The sequence below is a fragment of the Grus americana genome, chromosome 3 (assembly GCF_028858705.1).
Source record: "Grus americana isolate bGruAme1 chromosome 3, bGruAme1.mat, whole genome shotgun sequence".
Lineage (NCBI taxonomy): Eukaryota > Metazoa > Chordata > Aves > Gruiformes > Gruidae > Grus > Grus americana.
This window is the reverse complement of record NC_072854.1, coordinates 45,154,543-45,170,890: the sequence shown is the minus strand read 5'-3', so window position 1 is coordinate 45,170,890 and position 16,348 is coordinate 45,154,543. Positions and strand designations below refer to the sequence as shown.

General features: G+C 54.3%; 1 protein-coding gene across 1 annotated transcript; it reads right to left on the bottom strand.

Moving 5' to 3' along the window:
* Nucleotides 1-651: 651 nt before the first annotated feature.
* POU3F2 (POU class 3 homeobox 2) lies at nucleotides 652-3,592 on the bottom strand. Its single transcript, XM_054821116.1, has one exon. It carries the CDS (start codon nucleotides 3,490-3,492, stop codon nucleotides 2,182-2,184), a length of 1,311 nt encoding a protein of 436 aa, XP_054677091.1. The 5' UTR covers nucleotides 3,493-3,592; the 3' UTR covers nucleotides 652-2,181.
* Nucleotides 3,593-16,348: the final 12,756 nt, after the last annotated feature.

Genomic DNA, 16,348 nt, shown 5'->3' with positions numbered 1-16,348 from the left:
AACTAAGTAAACTTTTAGATTATAAAAATGCTTTGTCTCTATAGCACCCGTTTGTGCTGACTAAATGATCCCTTTATGAATTTATAACTATCAGTTTAAAGTTCCTCTAATGTATATGCATAGCTGTGTGTGTGCATAAGTACACAAACACACGCACGCAGACACACGCACATACATGCGCTGCTCTGAGGTCCCACTCCTCTGCTTCCCTTTAGAGCTTTTTGTTTTGCTTTTTTTTCCTTCTTTTTTGTCCCCGTGGGTTTTTCTCTTTTTTTGGAAAGTTAACCATTTCCCATCGAGATAATGTCACGAAATGCACTTTAAAACTATTAACGAAAGGGGGAGAAAAGACGGATTGAAAAATGGCATATTTTTTTCCCCACTTCATTTCATTCCCCAGTGAAAGACACAAGGCTGCCCAAGTTAAAACTGGTCCTTTCCTTCAATAAATTATACCGCAATCTGACCAAGGGCTGGGGGGTGGATGTTAGATACAAATAGAAAAAAAAAAAAGAAAAATAAGAAAATTAAAAGCGAAAAACGCACACGGTCTCTGCGGGGGGTGGGGTGGGTGGGGGGAGGGAGCGGGGAGAGGGCAGCGTGTGTTTACACGCAGGTGTAAGCACCCAGGCACACACCCCCCCTCGGGCCCAGCAGCTCCTCGGGCTCTCCCTGGCTCTGCCTTGCTGCGAAACTGCTCAATGAAAGAAAGTTTTGGAGGCTGACATCGGCACGGGCTGCCCGGGCAGTGGGACCGGGGATGCCAAAGGCACGCACGGGGAGCCTCGGGGGGGGGAGGAGGGGAAGGGAAGGGGGCTGGGGGTGGGGGTGAAGCTAAATAATCCCCTTTCCCTCTCAAGGAAGTGCCACTTTCTCCGGGAAAACTCTGGAAACGTGTTGTTTCGTCTCTGCCTTTTCCCACACCGGGCCTGGCTCGCCCGCACTGACACAATCTGGAAGGGCTGCATATATTTTTTTCCCTCCCCCTCTGGCTGCGGCTCGGCCCCCGGACACACTGCCTGAAAATGAAGTTTACTTTGTCGATTTGCATTATTCTCCCTTCTCCAAACTCGACTCTTGCCGTTGAAGGCGTATATTAAGCAATTACGAGAGTCACGTCTCTGGAGAATGGAAGCTGGCGGTGCATATATATGTGTATATATAGAGGTTATATATGTGTATATATGTACGTCTATGCACGCATGCATATGTATACATACATACAGATATACGCATTCTTTTTGCTACAGTAAAAGGAGAAAATAAGCGTTACACATATTTAAGAAGACTTGTTTATAACAAAAGTTCACATATACACATAAAGCAAAGGCTAAAACACAGTAACATATTGTAGACCGGTCACTGGTTGACTAACGCTCACCGTGGAAAATGCAAGTCATTTGCAAAATTAAGGTCGGAAAGGAAGGGGAAAAAAAAAAAGAAAAAAAAAAGAATTTGTTTATGTAAACTTCGATTTTCTTGCAGTGCAAATTGGTACGGTTAAATACTGTCTACATCAAAAGGGATAGCTTTTCCTTTCTCTTTTTTTTTTTTTTTTCCCGTATATTCCTACAGGGGATCCACAGAAAATAAACACAGCAGCATGTGCCAACACCGAGAGACATTCCACAATGCAATTTGCCTTTGTGTGGCGGGAGGGGGCTGCGGAGGGGACCCGAGGTGGCTGCGCCCCCCCCCCCGCCCCCCGCCCCCTCCCCGGCCGGGCAGCGCCGTATTTTTTCGCCACCGAGCAAGGGAGTTTTGTGCGAACCGCTTCGCCCTGCGCCTGCCCTGCCGGTGCCTGTCGCTGCCCTGCCGGTGCCTGCCGCTGCCTGCCTGCCTGTGCGCGGTACTCACTCCACTCCGGTGCACGGGCACTCGCCTGGAAAGGTCAAAATACAGCATCGCACCTGCTGCCGTCTAAGGGACAGTCCGGTGCAGGTGCTTTGTCTGTCTGTCTGTCTGCTGTGATTCGCGCTCGCCCTCTCGCTCGCTCGCTTTTTGTTTTGTTTTCTTCTTTTTTTTTGCGCGGTTTTTTTTGTTTTTTGTTTTTTTGTCTTTTTTTTTAAAGATAGGAGAAAATTAAAAAAAAAGAAAAACAAAAAAGAAAAAAAGGAGGACAATCAAAAGTTGGGGGAAGGAGGAGAGGAGGAGGAGGGGCCGGGCGCCCCCGCCGCGAGTTCACTGCACGGGGGTCTGCACCCCGTGGTGCGGCGGCGTGTCCCTGCTGGCCCCGTACACGTCCTCGGCGCCCGGCAGCGTCCCTCCCGGGGGAGTCATGCGCTTCTCTTTCTGTCTCCTGTTACAAAACCACACTCTCACCACCTCCTTCTCCAGCTGTAGGCTGTCCGCGAGCGAGGTGATCTCCTGGGCGGAGGGCTTGGGGCACTTGAGGAAGTGGCTCTCCAGCGCGCCCTTGACGCTCACCTCGATGGAGGTGCGCTTTTTCCGCTTGCGGCCCTGCGCCGCGATCTTGTCTATGCTGGTGGGGCTGCCCGAGGAGGAGTCCGCCTCCTCCAACCACTTGTTCAACAAAGGCTTCAGCTTGCACATGTTCTTGAAGCTGAGCTGCAGGGCCTCGAAGCGGCAGATGGTGGTCTGCGAGAAGACGTTGCCGTAGAGGGTGCCCAGCGCCAGCCCCACGTCCGCTTGGGTAAATCCCAGTTTGATGCGCCGCTGCTTGAACTGCTTGGCGAACTGCTCCAGGTCGTCCGAGGTCGGCGTGTCCTCGTCCGAGTGCGGGTCGTGGTGCGGCGGCGGCCCGGGGGGCGCGGCGGCGGCGGCGGGCGCCGGTCCGGCCGCCCCGGGGTGGGGGCCGTGGGGCGGCGGCGGGTGCTCGGCGCCGTGGTGCGGCGGGCCGGGGGGCCCCGGCGGCGGCTCCTCGTGGGCGTCGCGCAGGCCGTGATGGTGCAGCGCCGGCTGCGCGGCGCCCAGCATGCCGTTGACGGTGAAGCCGGGCGGCTGGGAGTAGAGCAGCCCCGCCTGCGCGCCGTTGGCCGCGGCCATGCCGGGCGGCAGGTGCGCCGCGCCGCCCGCCCGCCACGCCGCCGCCGCCGCCGCCGCCGCTGCCGCCGCGTGGTGCCCGCCGCCGCCGCCGTGGTGCACCAGGTGCGGCGCCCGCCCCGGCGGCGGGTGCTGCGGCGGCGGCGGCGGCAGCTCATCGCCGCGCCCGCCCGCCTGCACCACCGCCGGCTTGATGTCGGGCTGGCCCAGCGCTCCCGCCGACCAGGGCGCCTCGCCGCCGCCGCCGCCGCCTCCGCCGCCCCCGCCGCCGCCGCCGCCGCCGCCGGGGCCGCCGTGGGACAGCGCCGCGATCCACTGGTGAGCGTGGCTCAGCGGGTGCCCGTTGCTCTGCAGCGCGTAGTCCGCCTGCACCAGGGCGCCGGCGTCGCGGTAGCCGCCGCCGGGCTGCATGCCGCCGGGCGGCTCGGCGTGCACCATGGGGGAGCCGGAGGCGAGCAGGCTGTAGTGGTTGGAGGCTGCGGTCGCCATGACTCGCCGAGCCGCACTGATCGCGCCGGTTAAAGGCGCCGCGCATTTGACAGCTACTTTTTCGCCTCGGGCGCCGCGCGGCGCCCGCGCCCCCCCGGCCCGCGCGGCGGGGCCCACTGCGAAGGCACGCGCGGCCGCCCCGCCCCGCCGCCGCACACCATTGGCTCCCCGCACCCTGACGGACGCGGGCGCCCGTGGCAACCGCCGCCGCCGCCGCCCACCATTGGCGCGCCCCGACGGCGGCGCCCCGCCCCCTGCCCCGCCCCCGACCGCCCTCTGGAACCCAACTCCGAGGGGGAACGGGGCGCGGGGGAACGGCGGCCGCGGGGCGGGGGGCGGTGGCGGCAGGGGAGGGGACCGGGGGGGGACGGGGCTCTGCCGCCGGCCCCGCCCCGGTCCGCCCCGCACCGCCGGGCCAGCGCCGCACCGCACGGCCGGCGGGGGCTGCCGCCGCCGCTCCGCCCGCCGGCTCCTGTTGCTCTCGCCCTGCCTGGAGCTCCGCGCCCCGCCACGGGTCTCCGCGCGGATCCCGGCCGTGCTGCCCCGGGGCGGGTGCTGCGGGGCGGGGGGTGACCGCCCCCAACTTTCTCAGCCGGGCCGAGCGCACGCAGCGCCGCCCCGCAGCCAGCCCCGCTGGTAGGGCCGGGGAGCGCCGCGCCCCCCGGGGGCGGGGAGCGGGCGGCCGCCTCCCTGCCCGCTGGCCCTCCGGGCCTCCGGGCATCCGGTGCTCCTCGGAGCGCACCGCTTCGCCGGGGATGTCGGGGCTTCGCACCTCGGCACTGCGGTGGCGGTATTATTCCACTTGCCCCGTTCCGGGGGTACGGGGTGCCTGCGGGTCTGCCTCAGCCGCGCTGGTGGTTCTGCATCGATACGGAAGATTTGGGGGGGGGTCGTGTGATGGAGAAGGGAAAAAACCCCATAACTGTAGAAAAAAGAGAGGGATAGGGAAAAAAAAAAAGTTGCGGCCCGGACAGGAAGGAAGGAGACCCTGGAACTGGATCCGGATTTCCTAGGAATGAGCAGCGCCCGGGCTGGCCGCCGCGAAAAGAGTTCGCTGCCCATTTTTGAGCTGGAAGCCATAGCTTTGTCTCGAAAATAAACTGCTCACGGGGGTAGGTGCGCGTCGCAGGCTCCCGCTATCTTCACCGAAATAATACAATAGGGCGGACCGGGGAATTTATTACTACTAACAAGAAACAGCTTTCTTCTGCGAGTTGTTTATAAATCATCGTATTTAACGTGAGCGCTGGAAAGGCTCCTTGCCTGGAAATATTCCTCTGCGTGGGGGTGTGGAGGAGCGGGGGGATGGGCTCCTGCACATAAACATATACACAGAAGCAGCATAAACAGGATATCCAATGCCCTGAGACAAGGGGCGCAGCAGGAGTTACCTCGTTTCGTTAGTTTAGCGGCGTATCAAGAGCTCCTTCTGCCGGGGGGTGGGGAGGGGAGGAGGGAGGGAGAAGAGGGGGAAGCAAACTTTGTCCATGAAAGAGTGGAGATTCTTCCTAAGGGGTCTCCCCCCCCCCCCTTTCTTCGACGTGGAGGCGAAGGGAAGAACAATACTGCCTGTTCTGCGAGTGTCGCGGAGAGGGAAGTCAGTGCCTCTGAAGTGAAGCTCTGCCTTTTGTTTCCCGTGTCGGAACAACTGGGCACCCAGGAATTTTATAATTTGATGCTCATTTTCTCGTCTCTCTCCTCCCAATTAGGTGTAGACCAGTGAGTTGAAACAAAACAACAGGGCAAGTCCGCAGCAGGCTTCCGCCACAGCATCGCGGGGACCGTCCTGGGAGAGCCGCCCTGCTCCCCGCATCCGGGCCAGCCCTCCCGCCCCGCTCCCGGGCCCGCCGGGGGCGGCTTTCCCGCCAGCCCGCCTCCAGGTCCGCTGCCAAAAGTTCGTGCGTGGACGCGACACGAAGTGCCACGCGTCATTATCGGGGCTAGATTTTCACGTGGGTGCCTCCAGTGTGAGGTGCTCGGTCAGCACGGACCTACCCCGGTGACCGTCCGAGGGAAGTCCCTCGTGCCCCGGCCCCACGGTGTGTGCACGCCCCACGGACAGCCGGTCCCTGTGGCGTGCCGGCAGCGCCGCGCTGCCCGCGGCTAGCCATGACGAGAAAACGGGACGCGGGGGTCAGCGAGTTCCAGCCATCACTTTTTTTGGGGGGGAAAACCCCTCCAGCCCTGCCCCGTTCGTGCATCTCCCCCCCATCCCCCCACTCACCCCCAGCCCTCTGTCCTGCCCGGCCGCCTGGCAGGTGATGCCAGCGGTCACCATCCTGTGTGCCTCTTACCCCTGCCGCCCCAGCGGCAGATCTCAAAAACTAACGGTAATCACACAATTACCGAAGTAGCAAAGACGGCATTAGGAGGCGGACAAAACCCGAGCCCCGCAGCAAAACCCCTTGCCCGTCCCTCCTGCCCCTTCCCCGGCTGAGCGCACGCCTATGGAGTCGCAGCTGGGAGCAGCGAGGAACGCGGCCGGTGCATTCAGAGCCGCCGCAGACTCCACCTCCTCGTCCTCCCCATCATTGTTAGCCCTGTCATTAATACCGCTCCTTAAGCATCCTTCGCTCCCGTCGCCCCCCGTGGAGGGGAGCGCCGGGGAGCGGGGAGCGAGCGCCCGACCGCCGTGCTCCGCCGCCGCGCCGCTGCCCGCCGTGGGCTCCGGCCGCCGCTCGGGGACCCGCTCGGGTCCGAGGCGCTCGGGATGTGAAAGAGACAGTCATGTGCCCCCTTTCTGGCGGAGCTGACCCCGCGGGATTAGAGGTCTCACCAGCCTTTCTTTCCTTTTCTCTGCTCGTATAAAAGCAGGTTGAAGGTGATGCGGTGTCTTGGGCAGACACTGCAGTGTTTTGATTCAGCTCAGCCCTTTTCACTGTTCAAAGCAGCTGTTCAAATACTAGGGCTGCTTACTTTGACGTGAAGAAGATTTTCAAACAACCCCAAAAGCTTTGAACTGACAGGCCTCCTTGATATCTCCTTCATTGCAGTGCAGCTACTCGAGAATATTCGCTATAAAATACATAGAGCGCCACTTAACTGGAGCTCTCTCCTGGCTGGGAGGCGAGGTGCTGCATACACATCAGGTGCATGCAAAGGGACGCTGGCGGGCTCCGGGAGTCCTCCGGCCACCCCACGCCCGGCCACCCCCTCGCCCGTGGGTCCCCTTGCCCGCCGCCCGCCTGGGGCTGCTGCAGCGGGCTCCGGCTTGCGAGACGTTGGGCTCCCTTGGCTTTTCAACTCCGTGCACGCCGGAGAGAAAGCTGCATTTCCAGCAGCAAAACAAGAGCACAGCTCGTTCCTAGCGAGCCTCGGCTCCCAGCCACTGCTCATCAGTCTCCCGGGCTCTGGGGGCTGGGGGGAGCGAGCGCTCTTCAAACACACGCTCTTGCCTGTGTTTGGGTGCGTGCGTTTGCAGGGTGGATAATATATATTGCATATGCCTGTTCTGTTTAGAGGTGAAAAGCTTATTTTAAACTCTGGTCTCAAAGCCTTGAGAAAGACTCACGCAGCTAAAAGGAAAGGGGGGTGGGTGGGGGGAAATCCCCGCGCCTCCTTTCTGCGTCTCTATTATCTTCCCATTAGATGTTGTTTTAGGAGGAAATGCGCCAGGAGTGCAAAGACGCGGCGAGTTGCTCAGAGAATTGCTGGGTGCAATAAACGTGAGGCTCCTGGTGCTCCCTTTAAAGGCCAACTTGGAAGATTTGTGCTTATTGCTGGGGCGCATTTAATGCACCTTTTGTGAGATGGGATTGTTTTGATCTCTGCTTCCTTTTTAACCTTTCTCTATGAGGTATTCAAGCCTGCACTTTCGTGTGGCTCTTTCCAGTGTTGCTCCAAGGAGTCTGATTCGGTGGAGAGACCCAAGACATGAATGAAACTTCAACTTTAAGGGCCTGCGGAGAGACAAAACTGAGGCCGGGGCTTCACAAGTGATTGCTTTAAAAAAATCCAATCTACACAAAGAGGCAGCTGGCTGCTTTAATGAAAACTGCTTAAAGCTGCAAGAACCGCAGCCTCAGGGATGTATTTATAAGATGACTCAAAAGCTACACTTTCAAGTTGCTTCTCCTCGGGGTAGATATAACAAACACATTTAACTAAGAAATCTAAACAAAAATGACAGAAATTGATAACTTTGATTGCACAAGCTCACATTACCCATTGAAATTAAAATCCGTCGTCTAAATAGATTTCTCCACCTATCTCTAGAGGAAAGAAAATCTCTCTCCCTGCATATATAGATATACACACACATACGTGTAACATCATATCATTTTTGCCTTGCTAGAGTACTGATTATCCCAGAAGATAGAAAGGTATAGAATTTGAAAAAAAAAAAGTTCCTGTAAAGTTTGTATTAATGTTCATTTCCAACATTCCCCGCAACTCTATTCTTCCGGCCACTTCATTCATCTGAGACTCTGCTATTTTATCTGCATCACTGTTTAAACTAGTCGGATATAATGTTCTAAGTTCAGTATTTGAAATTAAATTATTTGAATTCACGGATATTAATCTTTTCCCTTCATCCTCCAGTTCTGAATCTTGTCATTAAAAATGATCCACCCTTTGTAGTCCGCAAGTGAATATTTTATAGACAGATACCGCTATGAAGACTTCTAACACAACGTCAACCAGTCAGACTTAGCTGTTGCAGGGATTACTTTGAGTAATTTATCAAAGGCAGGCTGCTAAATTTTGAGTGGTGAATATGAGGCCTTGGGGGGAAAAGAAGCAGAAGCAGCAGAAGAAAAAAAGACAAATTCCATCAGTCTACTAGATAAATTCTGGTTGGAGTTAATACAGCTTGTTTATTGAATTCTCGGAGACAGACCCAGATGCGATTGGTGCTGCGGAGTTTGCAATTTAGTGTTCAAAAGCCTGGCTGGGAAATGACCGCCCGGCGATGGAGCTGGAAGGGCGTTTCTTCTGGCGTGAAAAGCAGGTGAAGTGGTAGGAGAGGGGAGGCGATCCAGCCTCTCCGGCTCGGGAAAGCGGTTTCAGCCGGGACTTTCCAAAGCCCGCGCTGTCCGGAGAATTGTGCAGGACCAAACACAGCAACAGATTTTTTTTAAAAAAAAAAAAAAAAAGGGGAGAGGGAAAAGTGCCCATCCTTCTCTGACAAATTTAACAGTTGCTTTTTTGTTTGTTTCGTTCAGTGATCACGTCTGATGGAGACAAACAGACACCCCGGGAAGAGCTCAGATAAATCGTGTCCCTGCCTCACCGGGGGACGTGATCCTCCCTCCCCCCTTCAAGCTTTCGGGGCACTTCTGGGCACAACTCCCGCTCGTCTCCCGAAGCGCTTTCTCAGAGGGCTCTCTGGGTCGCCACTGCCCCGCTCCGACACCCGCGGTGCAAAGCAGAAGCCGTTCCAGGCCGGGGATGCAATTTTTCGCCACCAAAGAGGCGAGTCCCGGGAGCCGGGAGCCGGCCGGGGGCTGAGCACCGCCGGGGCTGCGGCCAGCACCGCTCCGGCCCCAGCCGCGCAAGGGCCGCCCCGCACACGGACACGGGGCTGGGGGCGACCCCCCCCAGCATCAACCCCTCTCCAAAGTCTTGCAGCCCAATGCAACGGGGGGCAGCATCCCCTCCCACCCGGGCAGGGCAGGAATCGCCCTTCCCGCTGGCGGGGCGGCTGGGGGAAGCGGGGGCCCCGGCTGGGGGGCGGCTTGTTTCTACCCCCCCTCCCGCCCCTCCCCCGGGCTCCCACGTGGGGGTCGAACCGGTCTCGGTGGGGCTGAGCGCGGCCCGAACGCCCCGCGCCGGGATTTGAGCAAGAGCCTGCCCCGGGGGGCAGAGGCGAGAAGGTGTGTGTGTGGGGGCTGGAAACTTTCTTTCCCTCGGCGAGGAAGAAGAGGAGAGAGGCGAGCAGGAAGGCTGGGCCATTGTCCACAGAGGGTGCATTTTTGTCAGGCTGGCGTTGGTTGCTATAGTGAGGAGGGAAGGGGAGAGAGAGAGGAGGGAAAGGGAAAGAAAAAAAACACCCAACCCTAAACCAAACAGAGGAGCACAGTTCGCCTCCCTCCGCTCTCCCGGCTCCAGCCGGCAGCGCTGCCCGCTCCCAACCAAAATAAGAGCGCGCCGCGGGCCGTCCCGGGCTCCCGGCGGGGCACGGAGGGGCTCGGAGCCTCGGCGGCCCCTGCCCCGGCCCCGGCCCCGCGGAGCGGCCGTGCGCTCCGCTCCGCACCGCGCCCGCCGCCGCGCATCCTCCGCCGGCCGCCCGCGGAGAGCGAGGAGCAGCGGGGTCGGCCCGGCGGGATCCGGGCGCTTCTGGCTGCGGAGCAGCAAACACGTAGCGCTGCGGGATGCCCCGAGTCACACAGCCCAACACCACACCTGATCCAGCGCCTACTCACTTGGTCACAGTGGCTTCCCACCCTGAAGAGCATCCGTGACACTGATCCTGATCCTGACACGAGCTGCGTGGGGTTTTGTGGGGTAGTGGTTTGGTTTTGGGTTTGTTTTTTTTTTTTTGGTACCTAAATAATTTAAAGGAGGGGGAAAAATAACTTCTTCCGATGCAAATGAACAGCTCTTTAATTTTAAAAGAGACTCTTATTTTGCAGCAGTGTTTTTTGTTGCCTTGCTATTGAACTTTGAAAATAGTGTGGCGGGGGAAGGCAATAATGAAGGGTCTCGAAGGCTTAAGATTTAGTTAAGTGAGTGACTCAAGATGACAAGAAGAAAGTTAGTTATTTAGTTAATTGAGAATTATTCACCTTCTGAGATCGGCGCAGCAGTTTGTTCAGATGACAGTGCGAACTTGGGGCGGGGGGAGGCAGGAGGCAGGGAGAAAGGCAGGCAGGGGAGGAGGCAGATTTCACTTTTTTTTTTTCCTTTTTTTTTCTCTTTTTTCCCAGGACGAGTTAAATTGCAGCTGAAGGAGAGAGGTCAGTATCTTTTCAAATCAATCTCTCTGTCTGTCTGCCTATGTCCCCATCTATTCCCTGTAAAGGGAAAAGCTCCAACTTTGTTCCTCCATCTGTTCTGTATCATCTGCAATCGACAGTTCTTTAGATTGCATGCACTTTTGCTCCCGATGAAGTGAAACTTTAAAGGTGTACAGTCACTTATCCGAAATAGGGAAAAAAGGCAAGTCGTCTTTTCCAATCTGATAGGAGAATTGTTCTCTTCCCGTGCAACTGTTAATTTTCTCTCTCTCTCTTTTTTTTTTTTGGTCTCATTTTCGAATTGTAGTTGACAAGTTTTATTTAAAAAAACACTTTACAAGCCACCACTTAATGCATTATTCACATTTTTTAAAAATGCTTGAAAGAAATCACGTTAATGAAGAGAACATTTGTAGTAATTTGGTGATAATTATCAGAATCACCAAATATTCGCAAAGGCTTTAACATTACGTGTTGGAAGAAAAGCAAAACACATTATTTTAATAGTCTGATATGCAAACTATGGACCATTCAATTACATGGCTTAATAATGCATACATGATGTGATCTTGTTATTGGGATAGGAAGGGCTGCAGTAATTCACTCCAAAGACCAAGTGTGCTCTTACATCCAGTAAAATCCATTGCCATGGATCAGGGGGCCCTGCCAAACTACATTTAAGAGAATAAAAATTAATGACTGAGAATTTGAGCGTTAAATTAACATTAATTATATGACCTGCCTGCTGGAAAGATTAAATTTCTTACGCCCTAATTAGATAACGTCTCCTCATACATCAAACAATTTCCATTTCCAGATTTCAGGATTAAAATGCAGACCGGGAAGACCAGGCTTGTTCGGTCGCCGGCGTCCGCCGGCCGCACGGAGCGCTCCCGCTCCCGTCCCGCTCCTCCCGGCCTCCCGGGGGGCTCACCGTGGGGTGGGAGCGGGGCCATGGAGCAGCTCCAGGTCAACCTCTCCTTTAATTTGAATTTCTCTCACCCAGCGCCCCGGACGTGGCGGTGAGACCAGTCGGGGCGGGAGAGCGCGGAGGGTGCGCGGGTGCGGAGGGGGACGCGGCAGCGCCTCGCCCGCCGCCCGGGGCTGCTCTGAGGCGGGGCCCGGGCACCCACGCTGGCCCACGGGATGCCCCTGCCGGCCGGCCCGGAGGGGTAGGGACAGAGAGAAAGGGCTATCTTCCCTCCGCATGAGTGAAACTAATTTGTCTTTAATTGCTTCTCTCAAGAATAAAACCTCAGCTGTTTCCCCTCCCTCCCCCATGCAGACACGCGGGTTTCTGCCTTTTCCTACCCGTGAGGAAATCGCTGAGAAACCCCCTTTCCCCTGCTCCTTCACTCCTCCAGCTCCGCGGTCACCCACGCATAACCCACGGGGCACGGTCACACCAGGCAGCCGCCTGCTGCTTGCGCTTCCCCCCGCCTCCATCCCGACGGCGCCCGGGCCACGGAGCGGACACGGGTGTGAGTGGCGAGGGCCGTGCCACCGGCGGGGCCAAGCAGCTCGGTTTCAGGGCTTCGGGTTTCAGGGTTTTAACCTCGACTTCTGCAAGGGAAAAAGAAATTAAAAAAAAAAAAAAAAAAGAGAAGGAGAGACGGGAGCGTGGGAGTGGGATGCGTGGGTGCGCACCCGCGGGGTGGAGGATGCCGGGGGCTGCCCGCCGCTGGGGCCGCCTCAAATGGGGCGGAGGAGGGGGGGACGGCCCCGTTTGAGGCGGCCCCCGGAGTCCCCGTACTCCCAACAGCATCCCTGGCCTGGTGGGGGGATGCTTGGGACTCCTTGCCGGTCCTTCCTCGGGTCTGCGTTTGTGCCGTGCCTCCAGAAAAGCTCCCCAAGAAAAGTCCGAGGAAGCCAGGGCTAAACCAAACGTTACTAGCCAGAGGTCGTTTGGGGACAGGAGGAGTGCAGCAGAGCTGGGGTGGCCTTTGGTGGTCTCACGGTTACATGCAAAGGTCACGGTAACCCCCTCCCTGCCTCGAGAATGCTGTGAAAAAGAGGAATCATAACATCATAGAATTTTACCTTGTTCTCACTTCATTCCATAGTGCCAGATAATTGCTTTTCCAACTCAATTGAAACTCAGTTTCTGTTATTGCGATGTTACTGCTCCTGCATGAGCTTCAGCATTTGTCTAAAACATCTATGTCTTGTCTATTAGTGTCTTTCACTCACTTTCTGGACTGGATTGATAACCAATTACGTTTAATGCTGTTAAGTAACAGCTTCCAGAAACGGAGTGAGTGAGGAGGCTATGAAGGAGATAAGAGAAAATTGCCTTGTTCTTGGGCTGCCTCCCTGAGCTCCAGAAGCACCTCGCCTTCAGGTATGAAGCCTAGGCCATGCAGCTAGACCAATGCTAAAAACAAGTCACTATTCCCCAGGGAGCTAGTCTTTCTGATAAATAACAAATACCTTTTATTGTGAATAACCAATACCTTTTGGTTTTGATCTGATGGCAAATAAAGTCTGGTTGACGGGGGCAAGAGCGCTAAGGGCAGTGGAAGTTAGCAGCACACAAGAAGCCTGTGGACTTGGATAACATCTCCAGCAGCGTATCCACACTCCAGTAACAACAAGCTCCAGCCAGAAACAGTTGAAAAACATATGTAAAGGAAGCAGATCCAGAAACAACACAGAAGAATATTGTGGCAAGCAGCAAAAAACCATAGCAGCCTGTGGACCTCCCACTGTTTGCCACTCCTTTCAGCTTTATAACAACTGTTTTTGTAGGAGGTTACTTTTTCCAGTGGTCAAATCAGTGTCTCTCCCTCCATCTCCTCCCACTGGCTTTAGTGGCAGAATTGAAAGAGGCTGAAGAATGTGTTGAAGAGGGCAGAAGTGAGTGATGTTGTGAAGTTCTGGTCTTCAACTAAAACACGCCTGCACTCATCCTCATCTAGTTACCCAGTTATCACATTGGGAGTGTAATAGCCTATTTGTTATGATAATCTAATAATCGGTGTAGTAATTTTATGTTGAAAGGAGGCTACAGTTGACATACCTGTTCCTTCCCTGAAAAGGCAGACGTGATGTGGTGGGATGTCCTTTTCTCTTTGCTGTGGTGAGTGATAGCTCAAAGTTTAATTTTAAATATTTGCCGTCCATCATATTTTCTCACATTCGCGTAAATGCGGTGGTTTGAAACAAGATAAATCACTCTCTTCTTTCGAGAGCAGGGTGGGCAGAGACCTTGGCTCGAGCTCTGCTACAGGTGAAATGATGGTCACCCTTCTACAAGCTATGCTTGACTGTCTGGGGGTGCTGACTCCAGTTAGAACAGCAGGGATTTCTCTGCTGCTCCCACACACAGCCCGCGAAAGGCAATCAGTCTTCCTAGGGAACAGCTCAAATAATTCATGTACCATGATAATTGTATATTCCCACTAAAGTGACACCGAACAATCGATTCTTCAAGAAAAAAGATTTGCCCATCACCCTAGATAATTGCTAAAGTGTTACATATCTAAAACAGTCCCTAAAATCCCATGATGGTGTGTAAGTATGGACAAATTAGTGATGATTCCTGAACCTAGAGCTCGCTGGCTGAAATGGGAAGCTCTCTGCACGTGAGCTGGGTGGCAGAAATGAGCCTGGATCCCTCCCCTTTGCCTGCTAGACCCTTCATATCATGACTGGGTTGTACAACTCCCCCCCCCCCGCCCCGTTGTCTGCTGCGCAAACATATGGCTGGTGTTTCCTCAGTAGGGAGCCCCCAGCTGAGATTGCACCTGTGGTAAAGTCAACAGTAAACACAACTAAAGAGAGTTAACCTACTTATGCACACTGAGAGAGGTGAGTTTACGTGCTTTTATTTACTGCTACACCACCGGACTGCGCTTCAGCATAAATTGGTTCAAGGTGCCTCGTTTCAGCAGTTGTTCAGAGAACTGGCTTCTTAGTTATTCTGTAACTCAAAGGTGTGCAAAATTGCTGCCTAACTGGGAATAAAATTATCATAAGCACAATTATGCCTGTGCTCAAAGGACAAGGTCAGAAGAGAGAATCCAAAATGTCAACAAGACTAGTTCATGATGGATTGTCCCAGACAAAGCTGTCTGATGTTATACATCACAAAAAGTTAAAAGATGATGTAATTTATATGTTAGATTTATTGTCAATTCACACCAGAACCCGAGGAACGGCAAAATCAGTTGTAGTACTTTTGGCCATATGGCACGTTTTGGGATGTGTGGTGAGGGTGGTTGGCAATACATGATTTTTATCTTCAGCGTGTCAGTAAAGCATTTTCTGAGCTGACAGTAGCTTTTGCATTTGGCACCGATAGTCCTGGGGGACCCTGTGTCAGTCTGCTTTCCCTGCCACGGCTTCACGACAACTCGCTCTCCTCTCGAAAGAGAAGGTCTTTATGCAGCCAAAAGGGTCTCCAGGTTAGTTCTTTGCTCCAGAGTTTTGGCATTGCTGGTTCAAACCTCTTGGTCCGGTCCATCACAGTTAGGCTGAACGACTCAAGGGCAATTCTAGGGTTGGACTAGATGATCTCCAGAGGTCCCTTCCAACCCCTACCATTCTGTGAATCTGTGAATTTCGTGGCTTTAGTGTCTTCTACCAGCCCTCAAATGTTTCTTATGGGGCTTCTTGTGCTCCTCCATCATTGTTGCCTTTCTTTTTTCTTATAGCCATCTTTTACACTAAACCAACATGCGTATCCAGTAAATATCCAATAAAATCTGGTCAACATCCAGTGTTCATACATTATTTTGAAAGAGGTTCTTATTCACTGCTGCTGAAAAATAAATACATCTAAAAATCTGCATGCTTTGGTTTTAAGGCTAGGTGGTGAAGACCTCACTCTCTCCTTTGCCCCCTATCTGAACGCATGCCTATCATTAGAGGTGGGAATGGGAGAGGTGCCTCTTGCTGTAGCTGCCTGGTAACTTTCAGTTCAAAAGTTGTGGTTATAATGTTGCTAGATTGTATCAACAAGGCCAAATTTTTCTGTTGTCACCCAGAGCTTGAATGAGAAGATCACGGCGCTGAAGTTCCAGGCTGCAAGAAAAACTTATGCCAATTTTGTCACGTTAAAAAGTGTTTGGAAAAAAACCTCCAACCAAACTCATTGTATGTATGCAGCAAAGCAGCAGCAGGCATCTTTGAATATTTTCTCTTCCCTTAAAAACCTTCATTCACTCACTCTTCTGAAAGCATGCGTGCACCCTCTTCAACTGAGTGCAATGCAAACGGAGATGCACAAGCTGCATCTTCCCCTTCCGGCTGCTCTGCGCTGCTTCCTGAGAGACTCGTTATTGCCAGGCACAGAGGCCAGACAGCAAAGCTCCCTGGCACCGAAGCGGAGGGGAAGGAACGGGGTGAAAAAGCAAGGAGAAGAGAAGATGGAGACATAGATTCGGGTTCGCTTCTGGAGGTTGGAAGGGGGAGAGAAACTATGACTTGGCCTTCAGATTAGGAGTGAGAGCTGAAAATGAGAAAAGTGGGGTAGGAATGGTTTGGTGAAGGAATTAGAGCTGGGTGAAGAAGGAATCTGGGTCTGAGGATTGGGAGGAGGATCCTGTTGTCCGAAAGACAAAAGGAAAGCTTACTGAGGGCACTCCCAGTAAGCAAGAAGCTATGTGGAGAGCTGGAGTGCCTACGGCTGGGTGGTATAAGAGTCTCGGACTTCTTGGGCCATGCAGGGAAGATTGGGACATGGTATGAAAGCAGGCACAGGCAGAATTTTCATCTACAGTGGAGCAAAGAGAAAAGTCCAAGGAGTGGAGAGCAGATTGAGATGGACTGGGTGGAGTAAGTACCGTGGCAGAACGAGCTCTTCCAGACATAGCTGAGCTCTTTGAGCGTGATGCTGTATGTCCTGCAGACATGCTGAGGGTAGAAATTGGGGCCATTTGGAAACTACATACCTTCAGATCGTAATGAATAGAAATGATTGTTCCTCTTTTCTGGAAATGTAACTCTCCTGGACC